Source organism: Urocitellus parryii, chromosome Y, assembly GCF_045843805.1.
Source record: "Urocitellus parryii isolate mUroPar1 chromosome Y, mUroPar1.hap1, whole genome shotgun sequence".
Classification (NCBI taxonomy): Eukaryota; Metazoa; Chordata; class Mammalia; order Rodentia; family Sciuridae; genus Urocitellus; species Urocitellus parryii.
This window is the reverse complement of record NC_135548.1, coordinates 18,580,661-18,599,983: the sequence shown is the minus strand read 5'-3', so window position 1 is coordinate 18,599,983 and position 19,323 is coordinate 18,580,661. Positions and strand designations below refer to the sequence as shown.

At 39.5% G+C, this 19,323-nt stretch overlaps 1 protein-coding gene across 1 annotated transcript in view; it reads left to right on the top strand.

The window, feature by feature from the left end:
* Positions 1-949: 949 nt before the first annotated feature.
* The window catches only part of LOC144250958 (DNA polymerase alpha catalytic subunit-like), a 94,926-nt gene continuing 76,552 nt past the window's right edge, over positions 950-19,323 (top strand). Inside the window, 1 exon segment of the mRNA XM_077794117.1 lies at positions 950-1,048. Coding sequence (XP_077650243.1) covers positions 950-1,048 — 99 coding nt within the window.

Sequence of the window (19,323 nt, the reverse complement as noted above, 5' to 3'; positions counted from 1 at the left end):
CCATGTGAACGAACCATCCCTTTGCAGCATCAGTGAGACTTTTAAAGCTTATCACTTGGCCTGGTCACAGAGAAATGAAAGGATGGAGTGTCCACAATTGAAATGCAGTTGCCTCTGGATGCCCTTTGGGTTCTTTTATTTAGCTGGAGTCCCTAGCTTTTTATTGGACATTCAATATCTAAATTATACCAAAAATAATTGTGAAAATATTATTGCTTTCATTTTACTATGCAACTAAAATTTCTGAAATATATGTCTTATGTAGAGCAGTGGGTAATCATTTTAAAAAGAAAAACAAAAACTTAAAAATAACTTCTGGGAGAAGTTCTCTCTCCTAAAAAGCTTTTGGCCATTCCATGGCACCTAGCTATCATTGCATGTATTCAGCTCTATCTGTGATGCCAATGGCTACCCGTGGACTCTGTGGTAGGCATTCTCCACCTCTCTAGAAACACAGAAAGACATGTGATGTGCTCTAAACTCATGGATGTGCTCATGCTTTCTCTAAGGCAGCCTAGTCACATATCTTCTTTCCATTTTCTGCTTCGTGGAAATGAACCACAGAGACCTGGCAATTCATCTTTCCATTGTAAACAAATCCTACCTGTCTTAGAACTTTGTCAAGGCAGAATTTTTGTCTGCAAATTTCTTTTCCCGTTGTGCCCAGGAGATTGTCCTGTTTGTGGAAAAACCCAGCTTGTTATCAGTAGGGCTCAAATTACTAAACTTATACAGATAATCCAAGAGGAAGCAAGGATACACATAGCAAAAGTTGTAAATAACCAAGAACATGTGGTTAATGTTGTGCTTAACTGAGTTGCCCCATCCTAGTAAATGGGGCAACACAGCTCTAGATCTGTGGGTAGAGATCCTCCAGTTACCCCAACTCAATGTGGACACTCAGTGTCACACTGGGTCCCTGCCTATGCCAGGAACAACAAACAGAGGCATGACCTCACTCACAGCAGCAAACAGTGGCATGGCCTCCCTGGAAGCCGTTGAAGGCAGTCAGAGTGGCACAGAGTATTGGGAGACTCCTTTTGCCCAGGTAAGTGTGTACTGTATGCAACAAGCTGTGGCTCTGCATGCCCAGGCTTCTGAGGGTGACCAGCCCTATCACATTCTACAGGAGGACTGATCCCATGGCGACGGGCACAAGGTAACCAGTGGCCACCTTTGCTCACCATTCCATCACATGGCTCTATAATCAATATTAGTCATGCAATGTACACAGAGGACATGGCTAGGCTCCCTAGAGGGTGGACGCTCTCCCCAGGTCAGAGTCCGTCCTGCTCAGGCAGATCCCTGATCAGCTTGATTGTCTTCACTTTGGAGACCCACAGTTTTCCTGAGCAGAGGCCAGCATCAGAGCAGCAGGTCAGATATTCGAGAGTCTCCCCATGCTTCCTTCCCTCTGAACCCACAGTGCAGGCTTCTCTGGCTTTGATTAAACCTGTCCTGTGTTCTGAAATCTTTCTTATCTAGCATCTTCTAAGTTAATAAAAAATGTTCCAACTGAGCTCCCCTTGAGGCTTCCTTGATGGGAGATCCCACTGCAGCTGTGCTGGAACCACAGGGCATGAGATCAGCCATCCTCCCTGTTCTGCAGGAGGGCACAGGCTGGGCTCCTTCACCATCTGCAACTGAATCTAAAACAGCCCCACCAGAGGCAGCCCAGAGGCCTCAACTACCCGTGAAATGCTCCATTATTTAGAAAACATAAACACATTGGGCTGGGGATGTGGCTCAAGTGGTAGCACACTCACATGGCATGCGCTGGGCTCTGGGTTCGATCCTCAGCACCACATAAAAATAAAATAAAGATGTTGTGTCCACTGAAAACTAAAAAATAAATATTAAAAACTCTCTCTCTCTCTCTCTCTCTCTCTCTCTCTCTCTCTTTAAAAAATATAAACATGATCTTGTCTTTGTTCCTATAATAGAATTGCCTGCTTCCTTAGAAATTCCAAAATTTCCAGGCAACATCATGCTCTACCTGTTCGAAACAAGCAACAAAGAGAGAGTTAAACTGATAGAATTGGTAGGCTCATTGGGGGGAAATTCCCAACACTTTAAAAAAATTTATTTATACATGACAGCAGAATGCATTACAATTCTTACTGCACATATACAGCACAATTTTTCATATCTCTGGTTGTATACAAAGTATATTCACACCAATTTGTGTCTTTATACATGTACTTTGGATAGTAATGTCCATCATATTCCACCATCATTTCTAACCCCTCCCACCCCTCTGCCCTATCTAAAGTTCATCTGTTCCTCCCATGCTACCTCCCTCCTCCCTACCCCACCATGAATCAGCTTCCTTATATCAGAGAAAACATTCAGCATTTGGTTTTGGGGGATTGGCTAACTTTGCTTAGCATTATCTTCTCTAACTCCATCCATTTACCTGAAAATGCCATGATTTTATTCTCTTTTATTGCCAAGTAATATTCCATTATATACATATGCCACATTTTTTTATCCATTCATCTATTGAAGGGCAACTAGGTTGGCTCCTCAGTTTACCTATTGTGAATTATGCTGCTATAAACATTGATGTGGCTGTGTCCCTGTAGTATGCTGTTTAAGTCCTTTGGGTATAGCTGGGTCAAATAGTGGTTCCAGGGCTGGAGATGTGGCTCAGCGGTAGTGCGCTTGCCCGGCGTGCATGCGGCCCGGGTTCGATCCTCAGCACCACATACCAACAAAGATGTTGTGTCCGCCGAGAACTAAAAAATAAATATTAAAAAAATTCTCTCTCTCTCTCTCTCTCTCTCTCTCTCTCTCTCTCTCTCTCTCTCCCCTCTCTCACTCTCTCTTTAAAAAAAAAAATAGTGGTTCCATTCCCAGTTTTCCAAGGAATCTCCATACTGCTTTCCATATTGGCTGCACCAGTTTTCAGCCCCACCAGCAATGTATGAGTGTACCTTTCCCCCCACATCCTTGCCAACACTAATTGTTGTTTGTATTCATAATAGCTGCCATTCTGACCTCTCACACATCAGATAGAGCACTAATCTCTAGGGTATATAAAGAACTCAAAAAGCTAAACTCACACACAAAAAAACAAATAACCCAGTCAATAAATGGGCCAAGGACCTGAACAGACACTTCTCAGATGATGATGTACAATCAATCAACAAATATATGAAAAAAATGTTCACCATCGCTAGCAATTAGAGAAATGCAAATCAAAACCATTCTAAGATCTCCTCTCACTCTGATCAGAATGGCAACTATTATAAATCCCCAACACTTACACACTGCAGACCCTCTGAGCTTCCTCACCAAGCAGCAGCAAACACACCACCTAGACTCTGCAGAGGACCATGCCTGAGCCTGTTTAGATCCCGCCACAGGATAACAGACCAAAGAGACATAGTGGCCTCGGCTGGGTAGCCTGATCACCACCACAAGACTTTCTTGGTCTTGCCCACCTGCCACTCCAACCAAGTCCCTCACACCACGTCTGTCCTCATCCTCCCAGTTGGAACAAAATCTATCTAATTAGGACTCCCTGGACACTGGATTCTCTTGATTTCCTTTGTATTCTTCTCCCAGTTACAATGGCAGTGAATGAGGTTGATACCTACCATGTGCCTCAGATTTGAGCTTGTGCTTGGCCAGAGTCTCACACAAGCTGGGATGTCTTAAAGCTCACTAAGGTGTGGCCCTGGCCAATCCCTCTGCACTGTCCCTTAGTGGCCACCATGACCCTCACTGCTCACTGACCTCTGCTTTGCCTCCATCCCTCCAGGCTGAGAGGAAATGCCTTCTGCTTTACGGATCTCCCTGTGTTCCCAGCATGTCACGTCTCAGTCCCAAAGCCCATATTCTGCTGCAGTCAGAACCACGTGCAGATGCTGAGTCCCAGGCCCAGGGCCACCCCTGCTTCCCACCTGTGTGGTGGCTGCTTGGCGGCCTTTGGCAAAGTGCCTGCCAGATCTTGGGATCCTAAGTGTGCGGAGCTTAAAGGACTGGGCAGGTGTTTGCTCTCAAGCCTGTGGCCTTCCATAAACCATTCCAGCCGGCCTCCCACCCTCCATTCTGATGCACCCCAAGAGGAGGTGGGGTCTGAGCATCCCTGATGCCCAGCAGCAGGCTGTCCCCCTCTCAGTCAGCTCAAGTCACTTGGTGACTTTAGCACTTCCTGGTATCTGAAAGCAGGTTGAGAGAGTGCCCTAACATTTCTTTCGACGTTGTTAAGAGACTTGTTTTGGAACAACCACAGAAACAGCTCCAACTCGGGGCTAGGGGCAAGTGCCAGGGCATCAGATGTTTTATATTCAGAGTTTCTTCACATCAATGAGATCACTGTGCAGACGGGCCCTTCCTCTTAGGTTTCTTTTTTCAACTACATTTTGCTTGCTTCACTGTGATACCAGAGGAATTACTGCAGCCCCAAACCTCTTTCTGCACAGTGGCCAGGAATGCACTTCTTACAATATAATTCTGGAGCGACGATGGTTACATTTCTGGGGAAGCTTTCTCCCACCATGTAGGTAGGACAGGCTCTGATCAGCCTAGGAGTAGCCTTGGGAAAACTGGAGGAACAGCCCCTATGCTTCCGCAGAACCTCCTCCACTACCACACCGATACTGGGACACAGCAGCCAAGGCCTGGATGATCAGCTCATGGAAACACCTTGGTCCAGAGTCCTGTGCCTAGACCTCTCTGTCCCTGGGAACATGCCCAGGCACCTACAGAAAACAGGGAAAACTGCAAGACACTAAAAGCCATCAGAGCTGATAGGTTCATAGATATTCTAAAATCTTCTCGTCAGGTCACTTTCAGAAGTGTTCAGGTTTAATATTCAAGCTGGAAAACTTTTCTTCAAAAGCAAAATTACAGAAAGCCAAATATACACGGAAGTCAGTCAAGAGCTGCTGTAGGTAGAGCCCTTTCTCCTTTCAGAGGGGAAGCTGAAAATCCTTCAATTCTGGTTGAACGCAGCATGCAAAGTGGTGGGGTGGTTCTTGTCTGTCTCTTGCCAAGGAGGGTCATTTTTGAGGTGACACAAAACATACAACCTTGGCCCTTCTCAGGTCAATAATTTCTACCAATGACTTTAACAAAGGTATCTTGCAGTTGCTTATCTAATGATTTATGGCTTCTTCAGAGCACAGTGGAAAATGATTCCCACTGAATGAAATCCTGAGACCAAACAGCATCCCTCTGACTTTGTCTTCCTTTTGCAGATAGGAGCTCGAGCCCCAAAGGAGTCAACATGTCCAGCGTTGCCCAGGGAAGTGATGACAAAGGTCTAATTCTCTTCAGAGGCGTGTCTACTGTCACTAGGCCTGGCACAGACCCTCAGAAGGCCTGTGATAAATGTTAATTGCCTGAATACAGCAATTTATCCTAGGGTGTGAATGACTGATAGCATCTTTACACAAGACTCCTCTTAGGGGTATTTCCTTGCCTCACTTGCCCACATTCCTGTGGGTGTTTCCTGGGATTGCCTACCAAATAAACTACGTAAACTTGAATCCTTCCCTTGGGGTCTACCTTTGGGTCCTCTCAGACTAAGAGGATACTTCAGTGCCCCATTGTAAAGTTCTAATTTTTTTTGGGGGGGGTGGGTTCTGAGGATTTAACCCAGGGGTGCTTTATCATCCCTGGCCCTCTTTATTTTTTGAGACAGAGTCTCACTAAGTTGCTTAGGATCTTGATAAATTGTTGAGGCTGGCCTTGAACTTATGATCCTCCTGTCTCAGCCTCCTAAGTCACTGGGATTACCGGCATGAAACAGTACACCACAGCACCTGGCTTTAATATTTTTAATGGTAAAATACCTTTCACATCCTCATCACTTGTGGATAAAAGCAAATCATAAGGTAATTAATAAATATATTTTAGCCTTTTAAAATGCATTAATTTTAAGGTTTTTTTAAATTATTTTCTATTTTCCAATCTTTAGTAGTGCAGCTGGAGATTTTACCTACATTGTTTTAAAATGTTAGGACAATTCTACAAAATATTTAAAATTATTTAGCTATAATCTTTATGCCATTCCAGATGCCATACTGCTCTTAAAATTTATCACTAAGGCCACATGTAAAACATTTATTCCAAATCTTTCCCTAATACCATCACTCCTGATTCCACTATTCTTCCACTTTTCATTTTTTTCTCACAGTCTCAAGTTTACCAAACAAGGAATTTATTACAAAGAAGGGAGGAAGATGGAAAATAGAGGGTAAAATTGACAGAAGAATTTAAGATTTCCAGAAACCAGTATTACCTCTTATGGAATTTCATTATTTTTTCATCTTTTAAATTTTTTATTTTTTAAATACTTTTTAGTTATAGATGGACACAATACCTTTATTTATCTTTATGTGGTGCTGAGGATCCAACCCATGGCCTCACACATACTTGGTGAGCATTCTACCACTGAGCCACAAACCCAGCCCCAAATTTTTTTTTATTTTAAAAAAAATATTTAATTTTTAGTTTTAGGTGGATACAATATCTTTATTTTTATGTGGTGCTAAGAATCGAACCCTGGGGCTGGGGATGTGGATCAAGCGGTAGCACGCTCACCTGGCATGCGTGCGGCCCGGGTTCAATCCTCAGCACCACATACAAACAAAGATGTTGTGTCTGCCGAAAACTAAAAAAAAAAAAAAAAAAAAGAATAAATAAATATTAAAATTCTCTCTCTCTCTCTCTCTCTCTCTCTCTCTCTCTCTCTCTCCCCCCCCCTAAAAAAAAAAGAATTGAACCCTGTACCTCATGCATGCTAGGTGAGCACGCTACCACTTGAACCACATACTGAGCCCCAAATTTTTATTTTTTGAGCCACATCTCCCATTCTCCAGATGTGGCTTAAAGTTAGGGCCTAAGACCTGACAATGTGTGCTGGACATGATGATGTGCACCTGTAACCTGTAGTTCAGCTCCTTGGGAGGCTGAGGCAAGAAGATCACTTGAGCCCAAGAGTTAAAGACCAGCCTGAGCAATATAGCAAGATCCCATCTAAAGAAAAAAAAATCCTGACAGTCTGGAAAAATCTCCATTATACCAAGTAATGAAAGTTGTGCATATGTCTTTTCCATTCACTGTGGGAAAGTCATGGTAATAAAAAATATTTTGCAGTGGAAACAATTTCACCTCTCATGTGGCACTTTTACATATTAAATTATATCAGATTAGCACACTGAGATTGCCAAATTTTAATACTAAAAATTTTCAGATGAATAAACCAATTCATATAAAATGACAAGGCAATGTCATACAGTGAGTGATAGAAGTATCACCTGATCCAGGCCTCCCGAATCAAAGTTGAACAGTTTTCCACCATATTACACTCCCTACTGTTTAATGTAGTTAGATTTGCTTTATTAACATGGTTATTAACTCATATACTTCTCATCATTCAGTATAACCCCTCCCCTCTTTTCTTCTGAATGCATGAAACATTAAGAACTCTTCACTTTTATTCATTTAGTTCATTTCAAATCTGTGCATGCATACAAGCATCTGGATTCATTGTAGGTGCCTGCATTTACGTATGACTTAAAAATTAACAAGGCAGCATTGCCGGATTCATCACTGGATTAAGAACTGGATGTATACAGGGCTATGACCCATAATGGCCATTAGGAGAAAAATTAATGGTGAGATATAATAGAGCTTCAAAACTTTTTTTTGGAAAAATGACAAAATGGAAACTGTTTTTGTTTCATTCTTAAATGCATTTTATTCTTTTACCACTTTTATAATAGCCAAAAAAAGTGACCTTCACTCATCCATTTGACCAAAATTTATCAATTCCAAGCACAGTTGTAATGTTCTGGGGAGAAACTGAACAGACCCAAGATGAAAAACTTACTGCATAAATGAAAATAAATTTTTACATCTAATATTTAAAATATTTGACGTAAGAAAGACAAGCAATAAGGAGGACCCGAATTCTTAGTACTCAAGGACACCATACTATGATGGTTGTACCTGTGTTTGAAAAGGTATTTAAAGATGTTTTTCTAATCAAAATGAGATGTATTTATCTAAATGTTGATGATAAAATGGTTATAAATATATTTTGTTTTGCTGTATCAAAACAGATATGATGGCATAAATTAAAGTTGCCCTTAGCTGGAATAAATCAGTCTAACTGACATTAGCAGCTGTGTAGTCAGTAAAGAATTATTGTTGCTATTACTTGGTGGTATTTATAAACACTTTTATTTTCTAAGTGCTTTACAATCACTTATTGTCTAATTAATATCTAATCATCTGTTTACAAGTAATAATCACACATGTAGTGCAGTTTAATCAAAACTCCAAATGCAGCTGCCATCATATTCAAGAATGCTGTATAAATTTTGGTTCCTCCTCCTTGGGGTTTGGGTCCAGACATATGACAAACCCGTAATGCAACCGAAAAAAAAATGGATAAAGATTCTTACTTGTTTTTGAGCATTCTTTGAATTCACAACATGCCAAATATACTATCTGATGTCAGTGGATAAGTAAGACTGTAGGTGATTTTTAACAATGACTTGATTTCACACATATATTAAAAATTAATTTACTTAACTCACAAAATTGGGTGATAAAAGTACAAGGCCAGGCACCAAGTTAACACTGAAACAGATAGTAACAATCACTCTTATGGTGATTTTAATGGAAAAAGACCAAATGTACCAAAAGTGGTTGAGGGACCTTCAGAGGTTAATAATCTAACCAGGTTCAAGTCCATACCAAGCTATGATGGGTATGAACACCTGCCAGTCTTAATTATTCAACATAAATGGATATACTGCTGTTGCCCTTTAGTATCCCCAGGTGTTAATCTATAAGCAATTATAGGAACCATGAAAGGATTTTTTAAGTAAGTGAATGATATGCATATTAATCCAGGTTTTTCCCCTAGGATGAATTTTCTTATGAGTTGCTAACTCAGAGTACTTGCCTTTTTAAAGCTTTTGGTACATGCTTTTTGATACTATTATCATATGTCTTCCAGAATGGTTAACCACATTTACACCTGTTCATATACTGTTAAAGAGTTGTCTTTCTTGGTTATTGATCTGCCATATCCACTTTTATTCCTTCTTACTGAACCACTAGGCTCACTTTCCTAGCACTGTAGCTAATACTGCAGGATCCTAAGGATTTTGCCTGTAGCCTTCAAATGTGACACCAATGAGTTCAACTGGCTAGTTGAATAATGAAGACTATCTAATGCCAGGATGGATACATTTATTCACAATTAAACTATTATTATAATCCTTAGATTTGTACTAATAGATTTTGAAGATTTGGTCTCCAAAGTGACTCTTCATCTTGTAAACCTGCACTCAGAATCTTTGAATGCACAGAAAGATTTGGTTTAATCTTCTGTATTAGGTCCATATGGCTGCTGCAACTATTTATTACAAACAGTGTCTAAAAGCAACATAGGTGTATTATCATAAGTGTGGACCAGGGTCAGAAGTCTGAAATGGGTCTCAGTGAGCTAAAATCAATGTATTGGCACAATTGCATTTCTTCTGGAGGCTCTAAGGGAGAATCCATTTCCCTTCCAGCTTCTAGAGGCTGCCTGCATTACTTGGCTCATGTCCCACTTTCTTCCATTTTCAAAACCAGCAATTGCATCATTCTAGCCTTTGCTATAACAGTCTTAATCTTCTAAGTTGTCTGTTTCCATCTTTCACAGTCTCATCTTCTAAGTTGTCTGTTTCCCTCTTTTCACTTAAAAGGACCCTTGTGATTACATTAGGCCCACCAGGACACTTGCTCTCACCTCAAGATCTTTAACTGAATCACGTCTGTAAAGTCACTTTAGCTATGTAAAGACAACTTTGGGACCATTAACAGACATCTTTGAGAGGTTTTTATTCAACCTACCACACCTTTCTTAGCATGAGCTGGACCTCCAGATATTCTGAACAAAATGTGGATTATGATTTTAATAGTAATTTATGAATCCCTACTCCTTGTCAGATATAGGCATCATGCCCAATTTGCAGATAACAAGTGGTACTTAGAGACGTTAAATAATTTGTCCAATGTCACAGAGATGGTTAGTAACAGCCAAGTTTCCAATTCAGGGCTGTGGGACTTCAAAGCCCAGGTACATTGCCTGCTGCTTTGGTATCTCAACATTTGCAATGCTCTAATCATTTTGCTTTCTGGATAGCCTTCATGTTGAAAGCTTTTCATTTAGTTTGTTTGACATTTAATGATACAACCTAGCTAGATAAAAGCTTTTATTAAGCCCCTATAAATTTAATATTTGACTCAATCAGTAGATGCCAAAGCAGAATGTCATTACAAAACACACTTAAGAAGATGCCACGGCTGGGGATGCAGAACATTGGCGGAGTGCTTATCTAGCATGCCTGAGGCCATGGGTTCCATCCCTAACAGAAGAAAACAAATGCTTTCACATTCTTTAATCTTTCAAAAAGTAGCATTGATGGATTCTTCCTCTGCAATGTAACCAGAACTGGATTCACTGTGTTTACTTCTCTGTGAGTGACATGTACATCTCTGAATAATAATGGGTGATGTGGGCAAGAAATGATGTTTCCAAAAGCCCACAAGTATACCAAATACCATATTTTTGTATGTGGTGCTGGGGATTGAACCCAGGTCCTGGCACATGCTAGTCAAGCACTCTATCACTGAGCTATATCTCCAGCCTTTTAAATTTCGTTTGGAGACAGTGTCTCAATAAGTTGTCCAAACTGGTCTCAATTTGAGATCCTCCTGCCTCAGCTCCCCCAATTAGCTGGGATTATAGGCACATGCCACACTGGGCCAAGCCTAAATATCCTATTTTAGAAAAAAAGAGAATCTAATACTTTGGGGGTCTGGTATGTCTTAATGAAGGATCTTATTGTCTTCACTCCTTACGTTTCTCAACCTTGATTGTATATTAGAATTACCTGGTGAGTTGAATATCGCTGAGTCCTGGTTTCTACACCCTACAGATTCTGGTCTCATTGACCTGGGGTTCAGCATCAGGACTTTTAAAAGTTCAGAACCACTATGGTAAATCACAGATGAGAGGCTTTATTAACATATGGATTTTGATCCCAAAACAATGATTTTTTTCAAGACAACTTTGTTTGCATCAAGAGAAGGCTTATTCGTGTATGTGTCCCAAGAAACTGGCTAGGTAAAAACCTTCAATATGTCCAAATACAATCCTTTTACACACCTAGTCTACTACTAAAGTGTCAGGTGAGAGACTATGTCAAATGGCTCACCGACAGGTGCTTGAGAGTAATGTAGCCAATGGGCCTCCACAGAAACCATCCTTTTATAGTAAAATATTCTCCTAAGTAATCAAGACAGCATGAGATAAGCACAGCTTCAAATAAAAATAATACTTTATTCAAAATGGTTTGAATAAACTTATACTACCACTCAACCATAGAAACTCAAAAGGAGTAAAACCATGACAGTAAACCATAGCAGTCCCTAGCACATGTAATATCATCATTGTTCAAAACACATTTGGGCCAGGTGCCTGTAATCCCAGTGGCTCGGGAGGCTGAGATGGGAGAATTGAGAGTTCAAAGTCAGCCTCTGCAAAAGCAAGGTGCTAAGCAACTCAGTGACACCTTGTCTCTAAATACAAAATAGGGCTGGGGATGTGTCTCAGTGGTCGAGTGCCCTTGAGTTCAATCCCAGGTACTCCCCCACCAAACAAACAAACAAAAAACCATTTGGAATAAGTCTTTTGAAATTTCCATCATGACAACTAATCAATAACTGAGAACCAGTTATTATATACTCATATCTAAATTTTAGGTATAATTTAGATTTGTCATAAACATGTCAAACATTCATTGACTTATAGTTGTTTCAAAAATATCAGAAACACTTCCTTCCAAGATGATTATGCTACTAGTGATAGCCAATAAGAACAGAGAGTGGCCTATTGTGGTGGGAGATTCTTAAAGGTGATGAGATAATCCCTGTGACCCTGTCTAAAATGGAAAGCATTAGATACCCAAAATTAGGCTCAGAAGTAAATTATTGTAGAGCAAAGGTTTTAGAGCTTTAATGTTCATAGAAACCACCTGTAGCATTTGTTAACCATAGTTTTCTGGGGCCCAGAGGATCTAACTCAGTAGGTCAAGTAAGGTCCCTCAATTTGAATTTTGATCAAGTTGGCAGATGTTGCCTGAGGTTCACGCTTTAATATCGTTGTAAAGAAATTATAAAAATATAGTAAGTACAGGGATTTACCAAGTAAGACTGTGGATATAACAATACTTTGTGTGTGTGCGTGTGTGTATATACTTTTAAAAATGATAGAAATTGTCAAAATTATGAGACATCTTGAAGAGATTCCTGTGAAAGATGGAAAGTTTAAGTATCAATAAGGATAAGAACTGCAATGGACTGAAACCCATTAGATATATTTAAGCCCATGAGTTCACAGTACTATGGGTGGGGGAGAACCCCTAAAACTTTGGTGGGTTCTAGAAAACAAATGCATTACTTTGAAAACTGGAAACTACAGAGAAGGAATCAGACATTCATCTTACCTTTCCTATACAAATTGTCTAAATAGGAGTATCTCAGAATGAGTAATGAAGAAGATAAGAAAATAATGAAGAATGCAATGAATTATCCCTGCTTCCTAACCCCCCAATGAATGATTAGATCTATGCTCTGAGCATTAACCACTGATAAGATGACAAAAAGACCACCCTAAATATTTTGGACTTCTGTACTATATATGAAATATGCCTTTCAAGTAAATAGAACCTGGCTTTGATCCCACCTCTTGATCTGAGACTAAATTACAAAAAAATACAGAAGGAATAAAACATATTTTAACACAATGGGGAAGCAATCAGTAAAATCAAAGTTGTGAGAAGCTCCATAGGAAAAACTTTGTTTCTTCAACCAAAAAAAAAAAATGTGCAATAAACCTATGGATTGAGATTTAAAAACCATCAATTAGTCATAATGTGTGGGTATGTTATTAGTATCCCATTTCAAACAGTATAAAAACATCATTTGTGAGGCAATTAGAATCTGAACAATTTCTGAATACATGAAGAAATTGTTAATTTGGGGGTGTAATAATGCTATTATGTTTATATTTTCCAATTTTTAGAAGTATATACTGTAGTTAGGCACAGTGGTACAAACCTGTAATCCCAGTGACTCGGGAGATAGAGGCAGAAGGATTTCAAGTTCAGGACCAGCCTCAGTAACTTAGTGAGACTCTGTCTCAAACTAAAAAAATAAAAAGGTTAGGGATTTGGCTCAGTGGTTAAGCACCCCTAGATTCAAGCCCATACCAAAATAAATAAATAAATAAAAACTAAAATGACCATGGATGTAGCTCATTGGTAGACTATCCCTTGGTTCAATCCCCAGTACTGGAAAAAAAAGTATATTGTTTGGATGTGGGCAGTGGATATAGCTCTAGATCAGTGATTCTCAATTGGGTACAACTTTTCCTCAAAATAAATTTAGTAATATCTGGAGACATTTTTGTTTTTTACAACTTGGAGGATGGTGCTGCAGGCATCTATTGAGTGAAGGCCACAGCTAAGCATCCTATAATGCACAAGGCACTCCTCCACTAGAGGGGGATGGCCCTGCCTGGTCCTCTGACAACTTTGGGTCATGCAGGCAGAGGCTTCAGGTACAGTTCATATGAGTACTGGAGAATGTGATCCTCCTGGCACAGGAAAGAATGGGAGGCCTGTGAGGAGTTGTTTCAGGGCCATCTCTCACACCCTTCCTTATCTCCCTTGAAATGCTGTTATGAGGTAGTTTCTAATCACCCCTTCTATTCTGTTGGGAGAGGCGTGTACCTACCCTGCTCCTCTCAGTATACAGTTATAGATAGAAATCCACTTACTTGTGGCCTATAGTGGGCCCCTGAGCAATGGGTGTGGGACTCATCTGGCCCATTTTGTTTCAGTGTTATCTTTTTCAGTGAGTGAAGATAAGACTATGAGAAACTGGCAGCATTAGCTACTGTTTCTTTTGCTGTCTATGTAAGTAATAAACTGTCTGAATCTAAAAGTGACTTGTACTTTTGCCAGTCGAATCAGTCAGACCTTGGCCTGGCCTGGCCTGGCCTTGTGTGTGTGCATGTCACAACAAAAAATTATCCCACCCCAAATGTCAGTAATGTTGAGGCAACATTGGTCATGAGTTGATCACTGTTGAGGCAAGGTGGGGAGTATGTGAGTAGTTCAAATGGCAATGTATGTTTTTGTCTAATTTTGTATCAGTCTGAAACTCTCCATAAGAAAAATTATATTAAAAAAAGAAAAATTATATATTTAAAAAAATTTATTTTAGTTGTATATAATCACAATACCTTTATTTATTTTTGTGTAGTGCTGAGGATTGAACCCAATGCTTCACACATGCCAGGCAGGTGCTCTACCACTGAGCCACAACCCCAACACCTGGGGAAAAAAAAAAAAAATATATATATATATATATATATATATATATATATATATATATATATACACACACACACACACACACACACATATATATAATTCTTTGTGGTTGTAGATGGACAGCATGCTTTTACTTTATTTGTTTTGTTTTTATGTGGTGCTAAGGATTGAACCCAGTGCCTCACACATGTTAGGCAAATGCTCTGCCACTGAGCTACATCCCCAGCCCCCAAAATTATATTTTTTTTAAAAAGTGGTCACCTTGGTTTATTTGGCATCTGGCACTTTAAGTACCTAAACTCAGGCAATATGTGTAAATGCATGATGTCAGGCTTCTACCTCCACCACAAAATTAAAAAAACGTGTTCTTGAGCAAATGTTTTGACCTCTTTTAGCCTCAGTTTTCTCCACAATAAAATAAGGCTAATAATGCACCTAAGGATTTTGTGGACATTAAATATAAGTCAAAGGTTTGCCTCAAATAAATACTTTCATTAGATCTTCCTTTGTTTTTGTTGTCTACTACTTTTCAATACAGAAAGGCAGTGAGACCCTTCTGTTATCCAGATAAATCATTTTGATCCACTCAATTTGTTTTCAAATAATTCCCTGAAAAATATAGGGGGCTTAGTATGAGATGTTTTGTTCTGAGGATTTATTTTATTTTATTTTATTTTAGGTACTGGGATTAAACATGGGGCACTTTGCCACTGAGCTACATCCCGGCCACCTTTTTATTTTTTTTTTTTAAATGTTGAGACAGGGTCTCACTAAGATGCTGAGGGCCTTGCTAATTTGCTGAGGCTGGTCTCAAACTTGCAATTGTCCTGTCTCAGCCTCCCAAGTTACTGGGATTATAGGTGTGTGCCATCTCACCTGGTTTGTTCTGAGGGTTTCAAACACCAAAACCTAGAAGGCCCTAGAGGCTAGGGAGTGAGAAGGAAGGTAGAATTTAATTCAGTAGTTTACAATAATGGTGATTTTTTTCCCCACAGGGGACATTTTTAAGTGTCTGGAGACATTTTTGCTTGTCACAACTTGGAGGGGCACTACTGGTATCTAATGGTTAGAGACCAGAATGCTGTTAAGCATCCTACCATGCACAGGACAATCCTACAACAAAAAATTGTCTAATCCAAAATATCAGTAGTAGCAAGGTTGAGAAACCCTAGGGTAAGGTGACCAAAATTCCTTGATGAAGTTTTTTCTGAGTAATTAACTTTGCCCTTCTTTGTTCTTCTTACCCAACACATACAGGTTATTAAAAGCATGCTCAGGAGAAATCATTCAAAAATGTGATTACTCTAATTCTGAGGCCCTAATTTGTTATTCATTTCTTTATGAAGAAAAAAAAATCTGAGTAGTGTTCTGATCTTATTGCCTTTGAGTTTCAAATACAAAACTCCAAGCTTGCACTGATTATCTTCTTAATTAATAGACTGCGAAGGCAGGGCATCTCTTTATTAACTAGTGAAAAGTATCATCTCCTGACAACTCTATATAGTCTTTGTTCCCAACTATGGGGATGATTAGGATAAAGCAGATTCAGACACTACTCCCCATATGGATTATATTTCTCTTATTAAAATAGCCCATCTCCATTTAGATGATGTCTGCCTACTATCAGTATTAAATAGAAACAACTATGTGCAATTTGTCCTCCATCCTGTTTCTGAAGTCAGGGAACTTGAAGTCAAAAACACAGTGCTGTTGGGCTTGGGATATAGTTCAGTGACAGAACACCTACCTAGGATGTGTAGAGTCCTGGATTCAATTCCCAGTATCCAAAAACAAAAGAAAACAAACATAAAAACCCACAGTGCTACGTGGACTGAAGGAAAGAGATTGATGGTGATAACTGTGTATTCAGATGGCAAACCATAGGTGTTTTGTGAGGTGTTTTGTGTGTTTTGGGGGGCAGTAAAATAAATATTTTAGAAGATAGTGGTGGGGGTGGGGAATGGAGAAAATCTCTATGGAATTAGAATTTCTTAAGGATCTATGATATGGCCCTATTTCTTTATTTCTCTGTCATCAAACCCTACCCCTTTTATGAAAACTGCTTTGCCCCACAGCCCAGGAAAATTGTGTTGGGACACCTTATTAAGAGTCAACCTGGACATTGTGGCATGTCCCTGTAGTCCCAGCTACTTGGGAGGTTGAGGTCAAAAGATTGCTTGAGTCTAGGAGTTTAAGACCAGCCTGGGCAACATAGTGAAACCTGGTCTCAAAAGAGGGAGAGCACCAAGTCATTGCTTTTTCAGTGGTTTCTCATATCTTCATATTTCTTCATTCATGAATAAGAATGAGAGTGGGGTGCAGTGGTGCATACCAGCAACTCAGGGAGCTGAAGCAAGAGGATCTCAAGTTTGAGGCCAGCTTGGGCAACTTAGTAAGACTCTATGTCAAAATAAATTTTTTAAAAAAAATGGACTGGGATATAGCTTGGAGGTGGAATGTTCCTGGGTTTAGTCCCCAGTAACACATACACACAAAAAGAATAAGAAGAACAGATGGACGCTAAATGGGTCAAGAGCTGAGCTGTAGGCAGAGTATTAGAATAAATGGAGTGAATGTCCCTTCTGAGGGCTTCTCAAAGCTGCCCTGATTCTTGTTTTTGCTGAGGCATGCTTTTCAGCTTTCTGTGGATTTTATAAGATAATCCTTTGCATTCTCTACCCTGGATATCACCCTTCTGAAAGAGCTAACTTAGTGAGTGCCATTCCTTGAAACTATGAAATCTGTGTCTAAGATAGATATACAGATGTGTCCAATAAGAGATGAGACTAGCATGATAAATGAAACCAAGAGCTTGCCTAACAGTTATTTGTACTTCATGCATGGGAGGGTTAAGTTCTCCCCCAAAGACCAGCTCACAGTGAATTTTCCTTCTTAGAAACCGTATCATTCTAGATTGTTTCATATATTGTGTTATAACTCCTTTATTTTGTTGTGTTAAACTATTGTTTATTTTATAATATCAACTTATTCTCATTTTTGCCTTGATATTTATCTCTTATATGGTTAGTTAACTCATGAGCAATCAGATTTGGGAAGGGCAGTTCATATTCATAGGATCTATTCACTTTTTTACATTTTAAATCATCTCCAACTCACTCAGACTGGCTTCTGTCTCTACTATTCCACTAAAACTGAGTTATGTTTCTAAGTTTTTCAAAAGGATCATTTATAGCAGTGGTTCTTGATTACAGGAGATTTTCCCTACAAACACCACAAGAGTTATTTTGCAATGTCTGGAGATAATTTGATTACTATGTGGGTATTGCTACTAGCATCTGGTGAATAGAGGCCAGGGATGCTACTTAACATCCTACATTGCTCAAGCCAGCCTCCACAAGGAATTGTCCAACTAAAAATTATCAATCATGATGAGGTTTAAAAATCCTGCTTTAGGACCAAGATGGATCTTTGGCATAAATGACACAAGTCAAAATAGTTAAAGGATTTTTTTTTTTTTTGCAGGGGGTACCAGGGATTGAACTCAGAGGCACTCAGCCACTGAGCCACATCCATAGCTTTATTTTGCTTTCTATTTAGAGATAGGGTCTCACTGAATTGCTTAGCACCTCGCCATTACTGAGGCTGGCTTTGAACTTGCGATCCCCCTGCCTCAGCCTCCTGAGCCACTCAGATTACAGGCATGTACCACTGCACTCATCTGCCTCCTGAGCGACTGGGATTACAGGCATGTACCATTGCACCCCTCTAGGCAAAGGATTTAAGTAGACATTTCTCCAAAGAAGATGTACAAATGGCCAGCAACCGCATGAAAATGCTCATCATTAGCCATTAGGGAAATGCAAATCAAAACCACAATAACACATCACTTCACACCCACTAGGACATTTAAAAAAATATTTTATTAGTTGTAGGTGGACACATACCTTTATTTTTAAATTTAATTTTATGCATTGAAGAGGATTGAACCCAATGCCTTATACATGCTTAAGTGCTTTACCACTGAGCTACAACCTCAGCCCCCACTAGGACATTTTTAAAATCTGGAAAGTAGCTGGGCACCATGGCTTATGCCCACAATCCTAGCAACTCATGAGGCTAAGGCAGGAGGATCACAAGTTCGAGGTCAGCCTCAGCAATTTAGCAAGGCCCTAAGCAACTTGTAAAGATCCTGTTTCAAAAAATAAAAAGGGCTGGAGATGTAGCTCAGTGGCAGAGTACCCCTTATGTACAATTCCCTGTACAAAAACAAACAAACCCTGGAAAATAACAAGTATTGGTGAGAATTGAAAAGTTGGAACTCTCATGGATTGCTGGAGGGGAATGTAAAATAGTGCAGCCTTTTTGGAAAGCAGTTTGGCACTTCCTCAAAAAGTTAAAAAATAGACTTACCATTAGACCTACTAATTTCATTCCTAGCTTTACACCAATTGAATTAAGAACATATGTTCACAAACAAGACTTGTATGTGAATATCGTAAGAAGCATTATTCACGATAAGTAAATAGTGGAAAATGTCCATCAGCTAATGAATGGGGAAACAAATTGTGATATATCCACACAATGGAATGTTATTTGGCCATAAATGGGAACCAAGTACTGATACATGCCTCAACATGTATGAATCTTAAAATCATATGCTAAGTCAAAGAAGACAAATACAAAAGACTACATGTTATATAATTATACTTATATGAAACTGTTACTGAACCAGGTCATTTTACTCACCATGAAATATACCAATCTATGAAAAAAAGAGATTTGCAAAAAAGAAAGTTAATTCACAAGGCAACTAATTGTGAGGAGACAAGAGACCCAAGTCTCAAATCTACCCACCAAGATTTGGATATTTATATTCTGAGGCATGATGAAAGGTGACTGGAAGTTAACAAAGAGCAGGTCAAATAAGTTTAGCCTAGAGGGTTTA